The sequence below is a fragment of the Lutra lutra genome, chromosome 11, assembly GCF_902655055.1.
Source record: "Lutra lutra chromosome 11, mLutLut1.2, whole genome shotgun sequence".
NCBI lineage: Eukaryota > Metazoa > Chordata > Mammalia > Carnivora > Mustelidae > Lutra > Lutra lutra.
The window spans coordinates 36,176,568-36,201,554 of record NC_062288.1 but is presented as its reverse complement, the minus strand read 5'-3'; the positions used below and the strand labels follow the sequence as shown (position 1 = coordinate 36,201,554).

The 24,987-nt window shown below is 37.7% G+C and overlaps 3 protein-coding genes and 1 pseudogene across 8 annotated transcripts in view; 2 read left to right on the top strand and 2 right to left on the bottom strand.

Moving 5' to 3' along the window:
* The window catches only part of KRIT1 (KRIT1 ankyrin repeat containing), a 38,861-nt gene extending 34,047 nt beyond the window's left edge, over nucleotides 1–4,814 (top strand). For all 4 annotated transcript variants that reach the window (XM_047694626.1, XM_047694623.1, XM_047694624.1 and 1 more), the window contains 2 exons: nucleotides 2,053–2,169; nucleotides 2,737–4,814. In XM_047694626.1, coding sequence (XP_047550582.1) covers nucleotides 2,053–2,169; nucleotides 2,737–2,805 — 186 coding nt within the window. In that variant the 3' untranslated portion in view covers nucleotides 2,806–4,814. The remainder of the gene's footprint in view (nucleotides 1–2,052; nucleotides 2,170–2,736) is intronic.
* The window catches only part of ANKIB1 (ankyrin repeat and IBR domain containing 1), a 259,272-nt gene that overhangs the window by 193,299 nt on the left and 40,986 nt on the right, over nucleotides 1–24,987 (bottom strand). For both annotated transcript variants that reach the window (XM_047694615.1, XM_047694616.1), the window contains exon 3: nucleotides 15,835–15,934. The gene's annotated coding sequence lies outside the window, so the exon portion shown is untranslated. The remainder of the gene's footprint in view (nucleotides 1–15,834; nucleotides 15,935–24,987) is intronic.
* Nucleotides 15,603–24,987, top strand: part of LRRD1 (leucine rich repeats and death domain containing 1) — a 33,418-nt gene continuing 24,033 nt past the window's right edge. The window contains exon 1 of one of the 2 annotated variants that reach the window (XM_047694622.1): nucleotides 15,603–15,713. In XM_047694622.1, the coding sequence (XP_047550578.1) occupies nucleotides 15,648–15,713 (66 nt within the window). In that variant the 5' untranslated portion in view covers nucleotides 15,603–15,647. The remainder of the gene's footprint in view (nucleotides 15,714–24,987) is intronic. The other variant, XM_047694621.1, reaches the window with a different exon arrangement.
* On the bottom strand, nucleotides 23,719–24,722 carry LOC125081257 (mRNA turnover protein 4 homolog; annotated as a pseudogene).

Below are 24,987 nucleotides of genomic sequence, written 5' to 3'. Positions count from 1 at the left end.
AGGCTTGTTTGTTTTCTGTATATTAAATTGTTTTGAGGCCATACTACTGGAACATTTTCTGCATCATGATTGAACAAATTTCAAGCAACTGATCCAAAAGATAGATAGTTTAAGATATCTTGAATCAGTGTTTCAATGTGTACCTTGGTAAATAGATATTTTAGCATATCCTATCTATAAAGCTATATTTTACAATATAAATGTAGTTTGCTAATTGTAAAGATGTTATTCCCATTATATATAATGTACACTCATGAAAATTAATTGTACTGTTTCATTTAAGAACATCACTTTAAAAATGCCCTAAACCTATCTTTTTCACGTAACTTCAATTCTTTTTCTTTTTAAGTGATTTTTTTTTTTTTTGAAGATTTTATTTATTTGACAGAGATCACAAGTAGGCAAAGCAGCAGGCAGAGAGAGAGGGGAGAAGCAGGCTCCCTGCTGAGCAGAGATCCCAGGACCCTGGGATCACGACCTGAGCCAAAGGCAGAGGTTTTAACCCACTGAGCCACTTCAGTTTTTATAATCAATACATTAAGAACTGCTAGTCATAGAATGCAGATGTTTTTAAACGTGTATTTTAAAGGCTGCACAAACACTTTCTTTGTACATGTGTGTATATAAAGGATATATTTTCAGGGCAGGAAAATGAAAGTTACTGCTAGGAGAGACATTTTAAAATAATCAAAAAGATACAATTGAATGCCTGTTTTAAATATAGCTTTTCATTAGAAAAATGTAGGAATAGGTTATTCTAATATTTGCTTTAAATGATTTGATGGATTTTTGAAGGGTATCTTATTAATTTTTAAAATTATGGGGGGCGACTGGGTGGCTCAGTGGATTAAAGCCTCTGCCTTCGGCTCAGGTCATGATCCCAGAGTCCTGGGATCGAGCCCCGCATTGGGCTCTCTGCTCGGCAGGGAGCCTGCTTCCCTTCCTCTCTCTCTGCCTGCCTCTCTGCCTATCTGTGATCTCTGTCTGTCAAATAAATAAATAAAATCTTTTAAAAAAAATTATGCTCATTTTTACGATATATCACTGTACTTAATTTTAGTGAGATGGAATTGCCTAAGTCAGCATGTTACCTCATTATGTAAATTTCAGATCTGAAAGTACCAAGTCCATATTCAGAAGATACTGTATGAAGTAAAGGGAATGTTTTTAGTATGCAGAAAGTAAAAACCTGTCTATTTAATTTTCCTGAAAGTCACTGAGAGATTGGGAATCTTTTTTTCTCAGCTTTATTGAAACATAATTGACATATAACATTGTGTATGTTTAAGGTATACAGTGGGTTGATTTGGTATGCTTATATATTACAAAATGATTATTACCATAGCATTAGCAAATACCTCCATCATGTTGTTACATAACACAATTACCATCTCTTTTTTGTGATGAGAAATTTAAGATCTACTCTCTCAGTAACTTGAAATAGATATTACAGTATTGTTAACTATAGTCACTATGCTGTACATTAGATTCCCCAGAACTTACTCATCTTATACCTGCAAGTTTATACTCCATGGCCAACATTTGCTCATTTCACCCATCCCCCAGCCCTTGGTAGCCACCATTCCGTTTCTGTTTCTGTGACTTCAACTTCTTTAGACTCTGAATTAAGTGGTATCCTATAATATTAGTCTTATTCTGACTTATTTCATTTAGCATAATGACCTCGAGGTCTATTCATGTTGTTGAAAATGGAAGTACTATCTTCTTTCTCATGGCTGAATGATATGCCAGAGACTATGTGTGTGTGTGTATACACATACCAAAGAACAGGCATCTTTAAAATATTTTGTCAGTCTAATACAAACAATTTATCATTGCTCGAGGTAGTCTCCTGAGCATCTACCATCTATGTGGCTCTGTACTTTAGGTTCTGTGAGGTTAATGTGGGTACCTCATATAGATTTTATTCTGACATTCAAAACCATTATGTTTAGACAGGACTAGATCAATTAGGGCACTGTAGATAATAAGAGAAGAGAGGTATTGTTTTTAATATATATTTCAGTAAAACAGTTTCTAATTATGTTGCAGGCTTTACTCATCAGTCTTAAGTATGGTTGTTTTATGTGGCAGTTGGGGGATGCTGATACATGTTTTCAGATCCATAGTATGGAAAATAAAATGAGCTTTATAGTACACACAAAACAGGTAAGCATTTATCAATTACTTTGGACTTCTAATGAACTGCTGTTTTAGTGATGTGATGAGCACTGGGTGTTATACACAACTGATGAATCATTTAACATTACATCAAAAACAAATGATGTATTCTATGTTGGCTAATTGAATTAAAAAGAAAAGGAAAAAAATTTTAAAGTGACAATCCATTTTACTTCAAGGAAAACCTTTGATAACTTATGAAATTAAGATATTTAAGACCAAGGGAAAAAAACATAGGCCTTGCCTAAGCAAATAAGCTTGAAACTTATCTGAATAAGTTTTATAATAGTGAAACTCTTTTTTCTGCCATTTCCTTTAATTCTGGTCAGTATTCCCTATTTTTTTTATCAAGATATTAGGTAGTCCTTACCTCTTCTTGGTATCTGAGCCACTAGCTGCATCCAGTAGGTTGCTCCTTAAATTTCTTGAAAGCCTAAGTACTCCTATTCTTGACAAGCTGCCTTCTACCAAGAAGGTTCCTTTTCAAATAGATAGGGAACTGCCCACTGCCATACGTGTTTGATATTTACTGTCGCCATATATTTTACTTTGTAGGCTGGCCTTGTGGTAAAACTATTAATGAAGCTAAATGGACAGTTAATCCCGACTGAAAGAAATTCATGAGCGGAAAGCAGCTGATACTTAAGCCACCACATTTTGTAATGCAGATTTTTTTTCCATGAAAGATTTCTTAAACTATTACTTTTAACAAGGCATTTAGTCTCTTGTAATATATATGTATACTATTACATTGTACAGAATCTGTACTTCTGTTTGGTGTGTAATATACCAGTTAGTTTTATATAATATCATCATAAGCTATTCTAACTTTTGAGAGAAACATGCAAAAAAGTGTAGATTGATCATCTGTATATTAATGGACAAAACAGTAAGCTTTATAAAAAGTTATTTTTGGTAAATGGTAAAGAATTTGGAGTGGAATGTAATGAAATTAAAAAATAGGTTTGGTATAACTTTGGTGTGTCATTTCAAAATATACTGGAAGTCAACAAAGTTGAATAAATAAAATATATTTTCTACTTAAACTTATGTACATAACACGGCTATTTCAAACATTTTTCTGTAATCCAAGAAAATTTATCAACATGTTTTTAAAAGTCTTAGTTAAAATGTGTAACTAGTATAAGTTTGTATTTCTCAAAGTATAGTTCTTGAGCCCCCTGCATCATAATTAACCTGGATGCCTCTTTATATGAAGATTTCTGGGACTCCGTATATACAAGTTCATTCACTCTCCAGAAGCAGCAGTTCCTAGGAATCTTAAATTTGGGTTTTTTTCAATTGAAATAATTCCAGATCTAGTAATGAATTTGTATTAAAGTAAATGACACAAAAGTGCCTGGCACACAAGCATACACATACATAGACACACAGATTAACTGACAATCTCTGGATATAATCTCCATTTATTACATGTGTTGTATTTTTATCATTTAGCTTAATGAATCATATTGCCTTTACATTGTATGAAGTAGATCACCAAATCTCTGTTTCATTTAGGGGGAGTACTGATAGCATAGATGAGGAGCTGACTCATAGAATCTGAGTCATCTGACTCATCTTGACTAATCTACTATTTAATAAGCTTAGAAACTAGTCTTTCCAAGCCAACAGTTAAATGTGTACAGGGATACAGTTAGTCATATTTGAAGTTGTCCTAAAGATTACAGATAATTTTTATATATCATAATTGACACTTCACAATAATTTCTGTTTATTTCTAATGGTGCTCGTTCTGAGCCTTATTAAAATTATATGGTTAAGTAAATTGAATGAGAAAACCTGATTTTATCTCTAAATCTGTGCTAAGCACTTTTGATTCTGCATAGACAATGCCATGTTTGGTTTCATTCATTCCAGTGGTCTCAACTGAAATACCCTGTTGACTCCCAAACCTAAAATTTCAGCCTCAGATTCTCTTATGAATTCTAGATCTTAATTCCAATTTCCTGCTATTCTAGCTCTACCTAAATGGTATACAAAAGGAACTTCTGTTTCTTCATACCTGGAAACAGAATCTGTTCCCTTTGCTTGCTCAATTCTGCCCTTCCACTTGTATTTTCTGTTTGCTTAGTGGCATCATCAAATTGCATCCAGTTGCTTAGCCTAGAAATCTTGGAAGGGTTTTGAGCCTCTCTCTCCTTTCTTATTCTAGACATTTCATTTATTGAGTCTTGTCAAATGTCTTGTGAGTGCTTTCCCATTCCCTTTCTCCCTCGTTGCACTGCATCCACCCTCGTTCAAGTCCTTATCACTTGTTCCTAAGTTTATTTAACTTCCTCCCTGGCTTCCCCTGGCTGAGGCTCTACACCCTGCCCGCATATCTGCCACACTGGTGCCAAGTTCACCTTTCTTACAGATCTGATTATTTCATTGCCCTCTAAAAGCCTTTCATGGTTCCTTACTATATGTAGAATTAAATTCCAACTCCTTAGTATTGCATATGGGGACCCCAATTTCATGGTCTCTAACCTTCCTATCCAGATTAATGTGTAATCACTTTTCCCACACTCATCCTGTGCTCCAGCCAAGTGTTTCCTAACCCTGGTTCTGCAGTCATGTAGGGAGTTTAACTGTGTAATGACTCAATAAATGTAGGGTGGGCTCAAGGATTTCTGTTTTGTTTTGTTTTGCTTTTTTTAAAGATTTATTTATTTATTTATTTGAAAGAGCAAGAGAGCACAAGCAAGGGGAGCGGCAGAGGGAGGGGGAGAAGCAGACTGCCCGCTGAGCAGGGAGCCTGACGCACACCCTGGGATCATGACCTGAGCCAAAGACAGACACTTAACTGACTCAGCCACCCAGGCACCCCAGGATTTCTGTTTTGAAAGTACCCCCATGTAATTCTGATGTACCGCTAGGGTTTAGAACTGCTCTTACAACCAACTTTAGGAGTTAGCTAAATGCTTTTCCCTTCACAGAGGGAGGTGAGGATGCAATCATACTACTTCAAACAACTCCCTGCTCCATAGAATACAGTGTACCCTCCTGGGTTACACAGTATGGCAGCCCTGTAGGGAAGGGAAGACTATTAGAGTAGCTGGTGTTAAAGGCTTAAAAATATATAGCATTAGAAAGTCAATTTTCAAATATAGTATTGAGGGAAAAAAAAATCATTTTCTGTCAGAGGATAACAAATCAGAAATAAGCAAAAACAGGGAAATACAAGTTTTAATGAATCCCTAATATTGGTCAGACATTGTATGTACACTGGAGGTAAAAGATACCATTTTCCTTTTCATCATTCTTTCAGTAAATCTGAGTGCTATTTATGTGCCAGGGATCCAGTGGTAAGAAAAACAAAGCTTCTGCCTTTACTTAAAGTTTAATGAGGGAGACAATAAATACTCATGGAAATATATATTTTAAAGTCCAATAAGTGATGAAAGAGAAATAAGTGTATTATGTAAGCATAAAGTGGGAAACTTGATCTAGCTTTAGAGATCAAGAGAGGCATCCCCGAGCAAGTGATGCCTGACCTGGCATCTGAGGAGTGAGAAAGAAGGATATAAAGACATTTGAGGGAGAAGGGAAATGGAGTGAGGTGTTTTGAACCAAAGAATCGTTCTGGAGAATTGAAAAAATTTTCTCATTTTTAGCTGAAAAGTAAATTCAAACAATTGTTTATCCAAATCACAACAAATGAGTTTCCATTTTAAAAATAAAACCAACAATGAATGCTGGAACACTGAAAAGAAATAAAATGAAATGAAAACAAAACAAAACCCAGAACAGCTAACGCTACACATGATAAATGTATTAGAAAAAACCTGCTGAAGAACATATAAGATTAAAAGTTGCCAAAATTGACCACTCCCACCAACATTAGACTTGATGGAAATATTTAACAAAGTAAAACTGGCCACAGTTCTTGACCAAATTTAATAGATGAATTGGATCAATAAAATTTAGAATTTAATTTGATCCTGAGGAACTCAATAGCAGAAACTAATTGGAACTCTTAAAAATATGCCCAAAAAAGCTGACTGATGAATCAATTCCTTGCTTTATAATTTGTACAGAAAAATACTCCCAATGAAAATAATTTCAGTAAAATGAAATGGAAGAAATATAAATTGTTTTTGCTGTGCTAATAGAAAACTGATGAAGGAATTAAGGTGGCTTGAATTCAAGCAAAAAATACTTTCTCAACAAAAATCCATCTGTGATGGTGTGATTCTCATTTGAAGTTTGTATTCATAAGGTCAGAATGCCTCTAAAGTATTTGGAAAGGCAGAGTTAGGCAGACTGAAAAGGCCCTAAGGCAAAAGAAGGTAAGCCCTGGGAGTTCTTAGAGGCAAGCAGCATGCTTGAGGTGAAGGAACTATCTTTCAGACATCGTACAGTGTAAGTGAGAAGGGCAATTTTATACATTGTACTACTTTCTATGATAGAAGGAAGCACTGAGGGCACCGAGGTGGTTCAGTCGGTTAAGTTTCCAACTCCGTTTCAACTCAGGTCATGATCTCAGGGTTCTGAGATTGAGCCCTTCTTGGGCTCTATGCTCAACAAGGAGTCTACTTGAGATTCCTTTCCCTCTGCCTCCCTCCAGCCCTGCTCACTCTCTCTAAAATAAACAAATCTTTAGAAAAAAAGAAAAGGAAGGAAGCACTGGTTGTTCGAGATTTATTGGAAGGACACCAACAACAGATGGGAAATTAGGGACTGACTTACCCATTAGTTGAATAATGACAATAGCTAGTACTTAAAATGGTGCTTACTACGTGCCTTGGCATTGTTTTAGATATATTAATTCATTTAGCCCTTATAATAATCATGACGAAGCAAATACTATTATTCCCACTTTACAGATGAAGAAACAGAAAGTTAAGTAGCTTGCCAAAGAGATTATAATTTAAGTGGTGGAGCTGAGGTTCCTATCAAGGCAGTCTGGCTCCACAGAATGAATCAGGAACATGACTGTGATTGTATTAAAAATGTAACAAGATATTTGTTTTCTTCTAAAAAGGTTAGAAGTCAAACTTTCTAACACAGTGTTGTAAATATTTTCATTTTCATACACTATAACTTTGAATACAATTGTATATAAAATGTTAACTTGTCTAAGGTCAAAAACTAGTACATGGTAGAGTCAGTTTAAAATCTGGCAGGCTGGCTTCTGTATTCAGACATTTGTCAGGTAGAGGGAAAGCTAGGGAGGCTTTAAAACAAAAAAGAACATAATTTAAAGGATTTTGTGTTCTCTCTAATGCGGAGCCATTGGAGCCTTTGGGACTTGACTAGCTCAGATTTGTATATTGAAAGATCACCCTGGGCCAGGGCTCAAAGGGATCTGAGCAAGAAAGTATAAGACGATGGGGAGAAGTGGGTTCATGTTTTTACAAAGCCCACTGACCTTTTAGATATGGGAACTAAGGAAGAGACAGGTATCATAACCCTCTTTCTGTTCTGGGCAACTGAGAATATAGTATATACTGCCTAAGATAAGGAATGGAGGATCATTTGAAGAAATATGTTGAATTCTATTGAGAAATGGGCAAAGGTAGAGCAGCCCCAAAGCATCTCATTAGGCAAATGGTATCAGTATGCAAAAGAAATAGCTTGGTACATCCTGGATATGTATATTCAATACATTTCATATAGCCAAAAATTAAATATTAAAAAAATATTTACTATCACTAGAGAAAAACAGACTAGTATTTTCAGTGATAGCACATTTATGGATATCATGAAAGATAACAATGGTGTTTAAAATGCCTTTTAAATGTACACCATCTAAAGGAAGGCAAAAGAATCAAGGAACTTAGAGCAACTAACAGGAATGCAAAATGGCTAGCATTTGGCTATATATGGCTCAGATGAACGCAAGTTGGCACGACCATTTTGGAAGAGTTTGGTAGTTTTTAATTTTTCTTTTTTTATTAGAGGGAATGGACAGAGGGAGAGAATCTTAAGCAGGCTCCAGCCCAGTGTGGAGCTCAACCCCACAACCCTGAGATCATGCCCCACAACTCTGAATCAAGAGTCAGATTCTTAACCAACTGAGCCATTCAGATGCCCCTGGAAGAGTTTGGTATCTTCTAGGTTAGACAGAAACCTACTGTGGAAGCCAGTTATACCATCCCTGGGAATTCATCAAAGAAAAATAAAAACTTACACACAAAAATCTGTATCCCGACTTTTATAGGATATACTTTTTTTTCTCACAATTCATACGAAATATAATTATTGATAACTGCCCCAAACTGGACAACCCATACATCATTTGACAGGTGAGTGAAACAAACTCAGATATATCCATATGAAATACTACTCAACAACAAAAAAGAATAAAGTATTGGTGAACAATATGGATGAATTTCAAATACATTATGCAAACTAAAAGAAGCCAGACTCAATGGTTTATAAACTCTAACATTCCAATTAGATGACATTCTGGGAAAGGTAAAACTATAGGATCAGAAAGCAAATAGTGGTTATTAGAGGGTAAGGATGGGAGTGAAGGGATGTGGGAATCTAAAGGGGAAGCATGAGGGAATTTGGGGAAGTGAAAACTGTATCTCAGGATGCCTGGGTGGCTCAGTTGGTCAAGTGTCTGCCTTCAGCTCAGGTCATGATCCCAGGGTCCTGGGATCGAATCCTGTAATGGTCTCCTCGCTCAGCAAGGAGCCTGCTTCTCCCTCTGCCTGCCACTCCCCCTGCTTGTTCTCTCTCTCTCGGGCAAATATATAACTAAATAAATCTTTTTAAAAAATGTATCTTTACTGTGATTGACAAATACTCAGTGTCTTTGTCAAATCTCATGAAATTGTACATCAAAGAAGGAAATTTTATTATATGTAAATTTTAAAAGCATATTTAAGAAAAGATAACTTGCTATACAAGTATTGGCAATTTACCAAAAATATATAAAAATTTCATAGAAATTTAAGTCAGTACCCAAATTCCAATAGGGAGTGGTCAAAGGTTAACAGAGAGTCTATGCTCAGAAATGCAGACAACTTTAAAATATGGGGAGGTATACAAAGATACAAATGTAGTGATCCAAAGAGGTACCCTGCTCCCCAATGTTTATAGCAGCAATGTCCACAATGGGCAAACTGTGGAAAGAGCCCAGATGTTCATTGACAGATGAATGGATAAAGAATACAAACACACACAATGGAATACTACTCAGCCATCAAAAAAAGAAATACTGCCATTTTTAACGATGTGATTAGAACTAAAGAGTGTTACGCTAAGCAAAATAAGTCAGAGAAAGACAATTGTCATATGATTTCACTCACATGTAGAATTTAAGAAAAAACAGAGGAGCATAGGGTAAGGGAGGGAAAAATAAAAGAAGATGAAATCAGAGAGGGAGACAAACCATAAGAGACTTAACCACAGGAAATAAACAGGGTTGCTGGAAGGGAGAGGGGTCAGGAGTTGGGGTAATTAGATGATGGACATTAAGGAGCAATTGTGATGTAATAAACACTGGGTATTGTATGCAACTGATGAATCACTGAGCTCTACTTCTGAAACTAATATACTGTATGTTAATTGAATTTAAATAAAATTTAAAAAAATAAAAAATATGGGGAAATATAAAATTTTGCTTACAAAATCCAAGCCCTTATTGTTAGTTTAAATATGTGAAATAAAACTCAACTAATTACATTAATAAAAATGAATGTTGGCACAAAACTGAGAGAACATATGAGAATAATTTTGGTTGCAACTGAAAATCGATTTAATCTTTTGGTAAAACAGTCTAGAAAATATGTACTCCCTTTGAATTGATGATCCCACACTGAGGACAGAAAGGATGAGCCTGCTGCCCCCACTTTCTCATCTGCAGTGCTTTGCTGGCAGTGGACTACATGTACAGGGTGAAAAATAATAGCTTTCTAACATTACTGTAAAAATGGAGCAAAATTGTACATTTAAAAATAATACACATCCATGGGCGCCTGGGTAGCTCAGCTGGTTAAGCATCTGCCTTCAGCTCAGGTTGTGATCCCGGAGTTCTGGGATCGAGCCCCATATTTGGGGGTACAGGGAGCCTGCTTCTCTCCCTGCCCCTCACCCTGCTCATGCTCGCTCTCTCTCACTCTGTCTCAAATAAGTAAAATCTTTAAAAAAAAAAGAATACATATCTAAAGCTATTGTTTTTAAAAGAATTCTCCCTCAGAGCATACTAAATGCTTTAGTTATTATAGAATCATGTAATTATGTCATCAACTCAATTATATGAGCAAATAACACAAGTACAATCCCACACCAGTAATTAGCAAATCATTTGTTGACTTTTGAATGCGCCATGTGATGTTTTAATAACACACCTTCCCAGTTACATTTTATAGGTGCTGATAATACTTTTTGTCTGTATTTATTGAATATATACCATTAGGGCAGTGAAAGGCAAAGAATCTAAAATAAGTCATCTGCAGACAAAAATGGATAAGCAGTTTTCACTTAAGTTGAATGTACGCTATTTTTCCTTTCTAGATTGTCTGCTTGCAACTAATACTGGAATAGTTTTGTCCACATAACCCTAGGAGGAAGAAAAGCCAGTTTGGGTTTTTAATTTATTTCAACCATTTCACTCACAAGTAACTAACTGTATATAGTTAAAAGTGGGATTTTAGGGGCGCCTGGGTGGTTCAGTTGATTAAATTGCCTTGGGCTCAGGTCATGATCTTCAGGGCCCTGGATCAAGCTGCATGGCAGATTCCCTGCTCAGTGCCCCTCCACCTGCTCTTGCGCTCTTGCTCACACTCTCTCTCATAAATAAATAAAATCTTAAAAATAGAGAATCCTCTTTTTTTTTTAATTGGATTTTAATTAACTTTACCTGAACTTTGGCTTACTTGATATTTGCTACTTTATTATTTTTTTTAAAGATTTTATTTATTTATTTGACAGAAATCACAAGTAAGCAGAGAGGCAGGCAGAGAGAGAGGAGGAAGCAGGCTCCCTGCTGAGCAGAAAGCCCGATGTGGGGCTCAAACCCAGGACCTGGGATCATGACCTGAGCTGAAGGCAGCAGCTTAACCCACTGAGCCACCCAGGCACCCCGATATTTGCTACTTTAAAATAAATGTGCACACACCACATATTATGTTGCAACAGTATAAAAAGTAGGGCTTTACTACGTGTTATAAAGTTAATAAGTTTCCCATCTTTCTTGATCATAATCATTGAAATGAATGGTAAAATATATCATTTACACTTAAAATTCTAAGACAGATTTGATAAATGCTATGATGAGGGCATGACAAAGTGTTTTTCAAACTTATTTCCCAGGTATGAATGAACTTTGAGACAGTTCTTAGGTAAAGATAAAGATAATCCAATTTGCTTTTTAATGTGGAGTTTAAATCACAAGTCAGAAACTTTGTAAACTCCCTATAAACAAACGAACAAAAAAAAGATAAGAAAACTACCTGCATTCCAAAGACCAAAGGTAATACAAATTGCTATATTAAAATTAAGAAACTTTTCATTTCTACCTTATGCTGAATAAAGAAAGTAAGTATACTAAACAGCAGCTTTTAATGCCTTAAGAAAACAACAAAAAGTATGGACTTCTGGAACATCAGTAAATAATATATATTTCCAACAGTATAGTAGTGGTATAAAAACAGACATATATGTTAGTGGAATAGAATAGAGAGCCCAGAAATAAACCCACACATATTTGGCCAACCAATTTACAACAGAGAAGCCAATCATATACAATGGGAAAAGTACAGTCTCTTCAATAAATGGTGCGGAGGAAACGACCATTGTCTTACACTATGCACAGAAATTTAACACAGGGGTGCCTGGGTGGCTCAGTCAATTAAGTGTCTGACTTTTTTTTTTTAATAAAGATTTTATTTATTTGACAGAGATCACAAGTAGGCAGAGAGGCAGGCAGAGGCAGGGGGAAAGCAGGCTCCCCGCTGAGCAGAGCACCTGATACAGGGCTTGATCCCAGGACCCCAGGATCACGACCTGTGCCGAAGGCAGAGGCTTTAACCCACTGAGCCAACCAGGCACCCTAAGTGTCTGACTCTTGATCTCAGCTCAGGTCTTGATCTCAGGGTTGTGAGTTCAAGCTCTGCATTGGGCTCTACACTGGGCATGGAGCCTACTTAAAAAAAATTAACAAAGTGGATTAAAAACTTGAACATAAGACCTGAACTGATAAAATTCTAAATAAAAAACATAGGGGGCAAGCTCCTTGCCATTGGCTTTGGGTGACTTTTTGGATTTGACACCAAAACCAAAGATAGCAAAAACCAAAAATAAACGTGGGACTGTATCAAACTAAAAACTGCACAGCAAAGGAAACCATAAACAAAATGTACAGGCAACCCATGGAACAGGAGAAAATATCTGCAAGTTATATATCTGAAAAGGGGATAATATCCCAAGTATATAAAGGACTCATACAATTCAATAGCCAAAAAAAAAAAAAAAAAAAAAAAAAATTTTTATTTAAAAATGGGCGGAGAATCTGAATAGACATTTTTCTAAAAACATACAAATGGCTAACAGGCACATGAAAAAGTGCTCTACATCATTAATCATCAGGGAAATGCAAATCAAAACCACAATAGATCTCACCCCACACCTGTTAGAATGGCTAGTGTCAAAAAGAAAAGTAATTAGAAGTGTTGGCAAATGTATGGAGAAAAGGGAACCCTTGTGCACTACTGGTAGAAATGTAAACTGGTGCAGCCACTATGGAAAACAGAATGGATGTTCCTCAAAAAATTACAAATAAGGACTACCATATGATGCAGCAATTCCGTTCCGCTTCTGGGTATTTATCCAAAAGAAATGAAAACATTAACTTAAAAAAACAAAAGACACATATCCCCATATTCACTGTAGCATTATTTACAATAGCCAAGACACAGCAACAACCTAAGTGGCCATGAATGGATGAATGGACAAAAAAAAAAGTACCATATTTTTACAATGGAATAGTATTCAGCCATGAAAAAGAAATCTTGCCATTTGCTACAACATGGATGAACCTCGAGGGCATTATGCTAAGTGAAGTAAATCAGACAGAGAAACAAAAATTCAATATGCTCTCCCTTACATGTGGAATCTAAAAAACAACAACAAAAACAAGCTCACAGATAGAATAGATTGGTGGTTGTGAGAGGCAGGGGGTGGGGGGTGGGTGAAATGGGTGAAGGCAGTCTAAAAGGTACAGACTTCCAGTTATAAATAAATCATGGGAATATAATGTACAGCATGGTGACTATAGTTAATAATACTATTGTATATTTGAAATTTGCTAAAAGATCTTAAAAGTTCTCTTCACAGGAAGAAGATTTTTGTAACTATGGTGATGGATGTTAACTAGACTTAGTGTGGTAATCATTTTGCAACATATGGAAATATCAAATCATTATTTTTGTACACCAGAAACTAATGTTATATATCATTTATATCTCAGTTTTAAAAAAAGACAAAACACAGACTTCTGCAACACCAGCAAACTACATGTATTTTCAATAAGTTGCAAAGTTCATAACTAGGCAGATGATATCTTGCAAATTCAATCCACAGAATGGGATATGAAAAGGCTACACATGTAGAATTACAGAAAAGGGACTCTCACTGCTTTTCATAAATTCTGAGAAGTTAATTGCATTCATTATTCAACTTTATTTACTTATTTATTTATTTATTTATTTTGGTGCAAATGGTGATTTTATTAAAGCACAGAAACAGGGCAGAAAGAGCTGCTGCCCATTATTCAACTTTAAATTTCAAATTGTAATTTGGTAGTAACACGAGGGTTTGGGAGGTCCATATACTAAAACAATTTGATAACAGTTGCAGGCTATGGAAAAGGGCTGGAGAACATGGTGGGCCAACCACCCTGATAACCAAAAGGTCTGTGACTGGGGCACCTGGGTGGCTCAGTCATTAGGTATCTGCCCTTGGTTCAGGTCATGATCCCAGCGTCCTGGGATAGAGCCCCGCATCCGGCTCCCTGCTCAGTGGGAAGCCTGCTTCTCCCTCTCTGACTCCCCCTGCTTGTGTTCCCTCTCTCACTGTGTCTCTCTCTCTGTCAAATAAATAAAAATCTAAAAAAAAAAAAAGGTCTGTGACTCCTCACCAAGTTCAAGTGGCCTACTCTGTAGACAGGGTCCTCGGCAGATGAAAGGAGAGCCTTTCACATGAATCTATGGATAATATGTTTGGAGGTTTTCTGTTAATTTAGTACTCTAAGAATATTTTAAACATCACCTTCTAACAGGATGCAATAGTGTTCATCAAAAGATATGAATGAATTCAAGTGGCATTTTTAGAATGTATTTTTTTCAATCATGGTAAAACACATTTTTTCAATTTTATTATATTTTAGGTATTTGTATTAGTAAATCAAGCAAGGTCATTTTTAAGTTTTCCATTTCTTTTTTCTATAAGCTCTGTACCAACAGTGAATCTTGGAACACTACATCAAAAACTAATGACATGGGGCACCTGGGTGGCTCAGTGGGTTAAAGCCTCTGCCTTCAGCTCAGGTCAGGATCCCAGGGTCCTGGGATCAAGGCCCCACCCCCACCCCATTGGGCTTTCTGCTCAGCAGGGAGCCTGCTTTCCCTTCTGCCTGCCTCTCTGCCTACTTGTGATCTCTGTCAAATAAATAACTAAAATCTTAAAAAAAAAAAAAAAACTAATGACATACTGTATGGTGACTAACATAACATCATAAAAATTAATAATAAAAAATAAATAAAACCCTATATTTGGTTTTCAATTACAAAGACTTCCCGTTTGTTTGTTTTTCTGATAAATGCCACTTTTTTGGTTATATTAGGCTAGGGCTAAGCAGTCTTGGAACTTCAGTTTGTCCTGTTTAGATGACGGGAGAAGGCAAGTCACAGTGATCTCAGGAGCTTTCTCAAAGCATAGCCAGCACCTCTCCTGTCCCTAGACTCACTTACCGGTTTTCTTCCTGGTAACTGTAAAGGCAGACACGCCTCCAAATCTCCAAAGCCTCGGTATCTGGGCGGTCCCAATCGTCCCCTCCCGGAGAGATGAGCAGGCTCGGTTTTCCGGGTCCCAGGCAGCTTGCCTGCAGTCACTGACCAGTGGGTTGGGGGCCCAGCAGGAGCTGAAGAATGGCCCCCGTGGGAAATGAGACAGAAAAGTTCGGGCTCTATGAGGCGGTTTGGTCGAACAGTGACAAAATGTTTCCTCCACGTCACTAGATGCCATTTTCACCGTGCCTCTACAGCCTGCTGTTAGCCCCGCAGGCAAAAAAACAAAGTTCTCTGCCCCATAGGTGGCCACCGACACCCGACCTGCCTGGGAAGCTGAATGGAGGCCCCCAACCTACCCGCAGGTGTCCTAGTGTGACCTAGGCCAGCTCACAAACGCGCAGGGGCGCGGCCAGTCCGAGGCGCTCGGCCACTGTCGCCCGACACAGGATCGGGGGTCAGTGCGGGGTGGAAGGCCACCGCTAGCTCCTGAGTTGCTGAATGCTCCCCTGCGCGGGTCCCCGTCCTGCCCACCACCCGAGTCACTGCCACTGCGAAAGGCTCCAGGTGAAGCGAAGCGCTGTTACTTGGGCCACCCGACAAGCCAAAGCCAGGTTTTTCTTTTCCCATCTCCCCTCAATATCTACAGCTCTTTACGACGTCCTCTTCATACCCCAGCGATACCCACCTCTGGCGTGTGTGCACGCTATCCCACGTTGCTTTAGCCTCTGTTGAGTGGCCTTTATTCCACACTCCGCTCCACTCTACACTCAAGCAATTTGTTGATACTGCAGGACATAAAAACGTCTTGTGGTTAACACCTATGTCTTTCAAATATGTAACAAATTACAGAGGGTTGTTCAACTTAACTAATATTTATAAAAACAGAGTTGGGATCTGTTTTTGCCTATTAGATTGGCAATATTTACTTTTAAATGAATCTCTCAGTGCTTGTGAGGAGGAGGGGGAAAAATACTTTCTTCTATACATTTTTAGAATGCTATTTATCAGCCTTTAAAATGTTCACATGATAATGGTCATATAAATGATAACACAGACTTCAACAGAATATTTTGCAGGCATAAATGGTAAGCTTTTCAAATATTTCATTTCAAATCACGGTATGTTAACTACAATGTATATATTCTGTGACGCTGGAAATGTTCAATAAGGTAGTCACTAGATACATTTAGCTATTAAGCAACTGAAGTATGGCTAGTGTGACTGAGAGGCTAAACTGTAATTTTATTTAATCTAAATTGAAATGGCCACATATAGCTACTGTTATCATATTAGACAATGATACTGCATAGTAAGACCTCAATTTTGTAAAAAAAAAAAAAAAGTAATATGTATGATATTTGTCACTGGTTATCTCTAAAAAGTGGTTATAAGGGACATCACAGTTGCTTCTCCAGCATCTGTTCTTCCTTTGGGTTTGGGTTGCTCTCTCAGATGTGTGTATATAAATACATAAATGCATATATTATTTCTCCTGTGATATCTGGGGTGAGCAAATGCCATCCCTGGCTGTAGGGGTGAGCCATGTAGTACCATCTAAAATAGTATTACTCTGACGTCTAGCCACAGTCACTCATTCAAAGTTGGACATTTGACCTAACTCAGGCCAACAGAATAGGAGATCTCATCTCTGACTCTTGTTTCTCCTCTATTACCAGTCCCAACTGAATGCAGCATTCACAGTCAATCTGTAGGTACCCAGACATGGAGACCAGAGCAGCCCTTGTTTAGTAAGTTTTTCATCTTAAACTCTTATTACACAAGAGTGTGAATGTACCTAATGCTACTAACTATACATTTGAAAATAATTAAAGTGATAAATTTTACATATATTTTACCACAATAATTAAAAAAAAAAAAGTACACTTTTACCAAACACCTGGGGAACAACACTACTATGAACTGTCATAGACCATCAAGATCACACAATTCCATGTATGCCATGCTTACTAAAGAAAGCCCAAGGGCTAAAGCCACCTGAAAAAGCCATCCCCACAAAAGCCAAAAGCACAATCTGGGCTGCTACAAAATGTTGAGGTTAAAACTCTATACCCAGGGGTGCCTGGGTGGCTCAGTGGGTTAAAGCCTCTGCCTTTGGCTCAGGTCATGGTCTCAGGGTCCTGGGATCAAGGCCTGCATCGGGCTCTCTGCTCAGCAGGGAGCCTGCTCCCCCTCCTCTCTCTGCTTGCCTCTCTGCCTATTTGTGATCTCTGTCAAATAAATAAATAAAATCTTAAAAAAAAAAAAAACAACTCTACAGCCATAAACCATGAACCCTTACCACCCTAGAGACTTAATTTCTCCAGTTGTATTTATTTTTCAAAGTATTCAGCCAAGGCACGACCAGATGTTGTCATTTGAGGAGCAAAGAATAACACTGCTTCTTCTCCTCCCAAGTTCCTTATCATTAAATAAAATCAAGCAGATGGGGGTCAAAATATCACATGTATTACTGATAAAACAGTTTAGAGAAAGTGGCTTTGGTCTGTAGCTAAGTGGACTTGCACTAGTTCCCTCTTGAATTCAAGGTAATTACTTTGTCATCAAACAGACGGACAACCTTGGCTCCCCAAACACACAGTCAACCCTCTTATTCTATGGAAGACAGCTCACTAAACACAAATCTGGCCAGCAGAAAGACCTAGAGGGAACCCAGAAGGAGATGAGCTTATCAGTTATTCAAGTCTTCCCTGAAGAGAAGATACTGTTGAGATAGGGCTCAAGGCCTAGCGCATTGCATGGATAGTTTCCACTATATAGAAACATGAAGCCAGGAGAAAGTAGTTACTTCACCACACGTTTTGAAAAGAAAAAGAAAACTTGGACAAACCAGCAACCATCAAATCTAATGAGTAAGAGATCAAAAAGAAAATTTTACAGAACCTTTAGGGAACAGATTATCCTGTAACATATAAAAGACATCAACAAACACATAATTAGGGTAAGTTACCCAGCTCAATTTGTGAGGTTAACCTTGACCACAAAACTGGATAAGAACATTACAGAAAAGGAAATTATCAACAAAATTACTAATAACACAGGTATTAAAATTATCAATAAATGTTACATTTAATTCAAAAGTGAATTAAAAAGCAATATATCATGACCAAGTTTGACTTATCCTCATATGCCAGATGTTCAATAAAGAAAATCTATTAATGTAATATACCACATTAGCAGATATTAAAAAAATAAGACAAAGATAGCTGCTATCATTCCTTCTATTCCACATTATACTTACTGAAGTGCTTAACAAATGCAGTAGGACAATAAATGAGTTAGAGAATTGGATAAGAAGAAGCAAACACTGCCAATATTTGTAATGTTGTCTTTATAGAAAATCTAGCAGAATGTATGAAGCTATTAGAATTCATATGAAAGCCCAGTCATATTGCTGGAGACAAGATCAACATGCAAAAATAAATAGTGTTCCTATATGTGAAATTTTTTAAAAAAGATTTTATTTATTTATTTGATAGAGAGATCACAGGTAGGCAGAGAAGCAGGCAGAGAGAGGGGCGGGGAGGCAGGATCCCCACTGACCAGAGAGCCTGACGCGGGGCTCGATCCCAGGACCCTGAGATCATGACCCGAGCCTAAGGCAGAGGCTCAACCCATTGGGCTACCCTGGAGCCCCAATATATATGTGAATATTTTAAAAACTAAAAAAAGACATAGAAATCAGATATCAGGGATACCTGGGTGGCTCAGTCATTAAGCATCTGCATTCAGCTCAGGTCACGATCCCAGGGTCCTGGGATCAAGCTCTGCATCAGGCTACCTGCTCAGTGGGAAGCCTACTTCCTCTCCCTCTCCCCTTGGTTGTGTACCCATTCCCACTATCTCTCTGTCAAATAAATAAAATAAAATCTTTTTTAAAAATCAGATATCATTCCCAATAGCAACAGAGATATACCACGTTATTAAACAGGAAGAATCAATATCATCAATGTGTCACTTCTTTCCCAAATTAGTTCACAAGTTTAATTCAATTCTTATTGAAATACAAGCAAGACATTTTGTGGAACTTGATGCACAGATCCTGAAACTGATCTGGCTATATAAAGGGTTGGGAATAACCATCATAATTTTGAAGAAAAAGGATAAGGGGAAAGGACATTCTCTACCAGATACCAAGATTATAATCATTAAAACATGTGGTATTGATCCAAACTTAGACAAATAGATAAAAGGAATAGAAATGAAATTCCAGAAACAGCTCTACACATATATATGATTGAGGCAGCATTAGAAATCAGTGAAGAGGGGCCCCTGGGTGGCTCAGTGGGTTAAGCCTCTGCCTTTAGCTCAGGTCATGATCTCAGGATTCTGGGATTGAGTCCTGCATCAAGCTCTCTGCTCAGTGGGGAGCCTGCTCCCCACCCCCCGTCTCTGCCTGCCTCTCTGCCTACTTGTGATCTCTCTATCTCTGTCAAATAAATAAATAAAATCTTTTAAAATTTTTAAAAAATCAGTGAAGAAAGAATTTACTATTGAATAAATATATTGCAGAGACAACTGACTAGACATATGAGAAATATTATATTAGATCCCTACCTCATACCATAAACAAAATAATTTTCCATATGGATTAAAGAACTGTGAAAAGCAAAGCACAAATTTTTAAAATATTTCTGCTGGGTATATTCCATTTGCCACTAATACCAGTTAGTCTTTGCTGCATAGCAAACACTTCATTAAGCTCCCAATTCTGTGAGAAAGCCAGAATTTGGGGTTGGCTCAGCTAGGCAGTTCTGATAATCGTGGCTGGGTTTATCCATGCATTTGTGATCAGCTGCCAGTCAGCTAGGTCACTCCGTGTGTTGGCTGGCTGAAAGTTGAATAATTAGCCAACTGTTTCTCATCACCCAATAAGCTAACCAGACATCACAGTGCATGTATGGTAGGGCTCTCAAAAACTGTGCAGTGTCCGAGAGCTTTCAAACCTCTGCTTGTGTCATGTTTGCTAATGCCCCATTGGGCAAAGTTTGAGTCACATGGCCAAAGTGAGATTCAAGAGGTGAGGAAATAGACTCTACTTCTTGGGACACATGCAAACACTGGAAAAACTTGTGGCTATTTTTATAATCGCCACCCTCTGATTCTGCTTTGTATCCCAGAGGGCTAAACTGTATAGACTGCATCAAGAGTCCCTCATGCTCTCTGAACCTCAGAAGCCTAAAGGAGGCTGCATCAGAAGATAAGAAGAATGGAGGAGAGTGAGGGTGGGGTTTTATTCCCCCGGCTCTCTTTGCAGCAGCTTTGTTGCTGACTGTATTCATTCATCCAGAGTCCAAGCTCTAGTCAGTGGGTCTTTGTCCACAGTGCCTTGTCTAGATTCTCTCTCCCCTACCAGGCTTAGGAGTAACAGTGGAGCTCACTGTACTGGCCCTGGGATACAACACTATCTTCTGTGATTCCCTTACATTTTACCTTTGTGAATAAACTCTCTGGTAAACTTTCCTCAAATTACTCAATTTGAGTGTAGCATGTTCTCCTGTGGGACCCTGACTGATAGAGAAGTAAATATTTGAAGAACTTCTTAAGGCACAGAAGGCAAAAACTGTAAAATTAAAATATGACAAAACATATTGTGGAAATAGAAAATTATACACTCAAATACTTTGACTCAGCCATAGTTAAAATGAAAGCCATAAGCCATACACTATGGACATTTATGTTATTTCCAATCTGTTACTATTATAATGTTTTTTTGTGTCCACTTAATTCATTCTCTATCCTAATGTCTTCTCACTGTTTTACTTTTCACATTTTTTTTTACGATTATTTATTTATTTATTTGACAGACAGAGATCACAAGTAGGCAGAGAGGCAGGTGGGGGAGGGGGAAGCAGGCTCCCCGCTGAGCAGAGAGCCCCATGTGGGGCTGGATCCTAGGATGCTGGGATCACGACCAGAGCCCAAGGCAAAAGCTTTAACCCACTGAGCCACCCAGGTGCCCCTACTTTTCACATTTAAATCTATAGTCCACTTGGGATGCCTGGGTGGCTCAGTCATTAAGTGTCTGCCTTTGGCTCAGGTCATGATCCCAGGGTCCTGTGATCAATCCCCACATCAGGCTTTCTGCTCATCTAAGAGCCTGCTTCTTCCTCTTCCCCTGCCCCCCACACCCCCACCCCCCTCATGCTCTCCCTCTCTTGCTCTATATCAAATAAATAAATAAAATCTTTAAAAAAATAAATCTATAATCCACTTAAAATTAATTTTTGTGGACGGCAAGATACTGGTCAAATATCTTTTTCTTCCTGTATGGATTCCTAGTTGACCCAGAATGAAAAGCCATTAATTTCCACAGTGATCTTAGTGCCATCTTTTTCTTAAATCAAGGTGCAAATAGAACATGGGTTCCTCCTTTTAATTTCTTTTCGTTTTCTGTGATCTTATGCTTTAGAGTCATCTTTCAAAAACAGCACTTGAGTTTTCATTTTTGTTTTTAAATCTTTTAATTGGTTATTTAATCCATTCACATTTATTTTTATTATATTTGGACTTGTTTATACTTTTAAAACTTTTCTAATTTCTTTTTCCTTCTTTTTTGCTTTTTAAAAAATCTCTCAGAACATTGTTATTGTTCCTCTTTGTCTTTTGTATATTTCCCCTTAAAGTTTTTCTCTTTTTAAGTCTGGTATCTAGTCCCTCTACTTTTATTGTTGATAATAAATCTTAAAAAATTATCAAATTTTATCAATCATGCCTAACACAGTCTTAAAGCTAAACAACTTCTCATCTACCTCAACTAAAAAAAAGATTTTAGAACATTTTAGTACAGGTTTTGTTTTTATTTTATTTTGAAATAATTTTTGATTTACAGAGAAGTTGAAATATTTGCCTTGGTATAATACATCTAACTAAACTACAGACTTTATTTGAAATTTACATTTTTTACATTAATGTCTTTTTTCTGTACAAGAGTCTAACCCCAGATCCCATATAAAATTTAGTTGTCATGTCTCCTTAGTCTCCTGCAATCTGTGACAGTTTCTGAGTATTTGTCTTTTATGTCCTCAACATTTTTGTAGACAACTGATCAGTTATTTTGCAGAATGTCCCTCAATTTGGATTTGTCTGATGTCTTTTCCTAATTGGATTGAGGTTATACATTTTTGGAAAGAAAACCACAAAGTGATTAGTCCTTCTCAGTCTTCCATATCTTGAAGTACATAATGTAGTGATGATGTTGATTTTAATCACTTGGCAAAGGTGGTGTTCACTGGGCCTCTACACTGCAGTTACCATTATCCTCTTAATACTCAGGGAGATTCTTGACTCTGACATTATTTCTGATATTCCAGTTCTTTTCAAATACCATATATGAAACACTATTATTGTTTTATAGAGACCATTATTTCTTTGAATTTACATATGTGGCTACCATTTTACTTGCCTACTATTCCCACCTTGAATTTCCGATCATCCTCTGATATCGTTTTCCTCTTAAATTATATCTTTTAGAAGTTCCTTTTGAGCAAGGCTCTTGGTGGTAGAAGTTCTCAGTTTTGATTACCTGTAAATGTTTTTCTGGTCCTTTTATTTTTGAATGATAAATTGTTTCGATACCCAATGCAAGGTTAATAGGGACTTTCTGTCAACATTTTCAGTAAGTTACTCCACTGTCCTCTAGTTTTTACTGAAGTTGCTAAGACATCTGTTCTCATCTTGTCCTTCCTCTATAGGGGTTCCTCCCCTTCTCTCTGACTGCTCTCATAATATGTTCATTGCTTCTATTGTTCTGTAGTTTTAGAATGATACTTTTTATTTATTCTGCTTGGATATGTTGTATATCATGGATCTCTTGATTCATATTTTTCATTAGTTCTGGAGCATTCATAGCCAGTATTTCTTTAAATATTGCCTTTGTTCCATTATGTCCACTTTCTCCTTCTGGAATGCTAATTAAATATATGTTACTCCTTCTCAATATATTTTTCATGCACTCTTTTATATTTTCCATCTCCTTCTCTATCTTTACCACATTTCAGATATATATTATTGACTTTTTAATTTTTCTTTCCCCTTTCCCCACCCCCCCTTTTTTTCCTATGAAATAGTTTTAATATCTGCTCTGGGTTTCAGAAGTGACTTTACTCTTGTCTTTGTGAAAGCATCCTGTCTTATTGTCTAAGACTCCTGGCCCTGGTGTTCCTGGGGTATGGAGCAGGGGAAAGAGGGAGAGAAAAATAAGGGTAGGAAGGGTGGCCAGGGTTCCTCTATTCTTTGGCAAACCCCTGTTTCCAGGAGGGGCAAAAGACCAGAGGAAAGAAGCCCTTGCTCTGATGGTGGCTCTCACGTCCCCAACCATCATGCAGGAGCCAGTGCTGGAAGCTGGCTCAAAGTGAACAAAAGGAAACCTGGGAATCCAAACAAAATCCTGAAGCCAAGGCCGTTTTTTTTTCCCCCCTAGGAAACGTTGTCTTTGCTGTTCAGGGAGCAACACTGCAGACAGTTTTATTCCTTATAGAAAAGCAATCTAAAAAAAAAAAAAGAAAGAAAGAAAGAAAAAGAAAAAAAAAAGAAAAGCAATCTGTCTCTCTCAGCCTCGCTGCTGTTTGACCTGTGGGATGGTGGTCCCACATGCCTGGGCTCTAAGTACCTGTCGGCCTTTTACTTTCCCTCCCCCTGATTCTTCTGCCTACTTGGACACTCTCTTTGGTAGGTCACTTCCCATCTGCTGGAACCTTCTGGACTACACATCCCACATGTATTTGACAGCAACTTTAAATTTAGCCATCTCATACCTGAAAAGCTTTAGCACGCAGGCCTGCTCTGGGTTCAGCACATCACCCTCCTTGCACATCTCATGGTTGGACAGTAGGGTCACCACATCTCTCTTGAGTATCTGTGGAGTGGGGAACTGCTCCAGAAGTCACAGTGAAAGTTACTTTGTTTCCAGCTTGAGTGAAGTCCATTTCTGTGTATTTTGTAAAGCCTTCATTCACTTCCTCCCTGGTGTGGTTGGTGAAAAGGAGACCGACCTTCACTCCTCAATTTCTTGCTGACCTGATGCAGGTTGTCTTTGTACTCATCAGATGGGCTTCAAGCCAAGGCCACCATCATCACCTTGTTTTTGCCAAAGAACATCTGGCTGTGCTTCCAGGTATCGCGATGTCTTTCAGCTTGTTGTTCTTCATGTTAGCCACAGAGAAAACAAAAAGATACTTGTATATGTCCCCACATTTCCAAAGCCCTTCTATCAGGTTCTGTTTCAGTTCTAAGCCTTTCTTGGAAGTTTTGGTTAAGGAAACTTTCTTGTTGTGGTTGGATTTGGATATATCTTTCAGACATATATATTTTTTAAGATTTTATTTATTTATTTATTTGACAGAGTTCACAAGTAGACAGAGAGGCAGGCAGGCAGAGAGAGAGAGAGAGGAGGAAGCAGGCTCCCCGCTGAGCAGAGAGCCCAACGAGGGGCTTGATCCCAGGACCCCGGGATCATGACCTGAGCGAAAGGCAGAGGCTTTAACCCACTGATCCACCCAGGCGCCCCTAGACATATTTTATAGTGTACTAACTATCCAGTTGTTCCAGCACCATTATTGAAAAGACTACCTTTTTTTCAATGCTCTGAAGTCTTGTATTTTTCAAAAACCAAGTATCCATATGTCATGATCAAATGTCTGTTTCTGGGTTTTCTATATATTTTACTGATCTATTTGAATCTTCTTGTACCAGTGCCATATCACCCTATTTACTATAGCCTCCTAAGAAGTCTTCATATTCAACAAATAAATCCTCTACCTGGTTTTCATTTTTTAAGCATATCATGACTCTTCGTGGCCCTTTGTCCAAAGACTTTTTT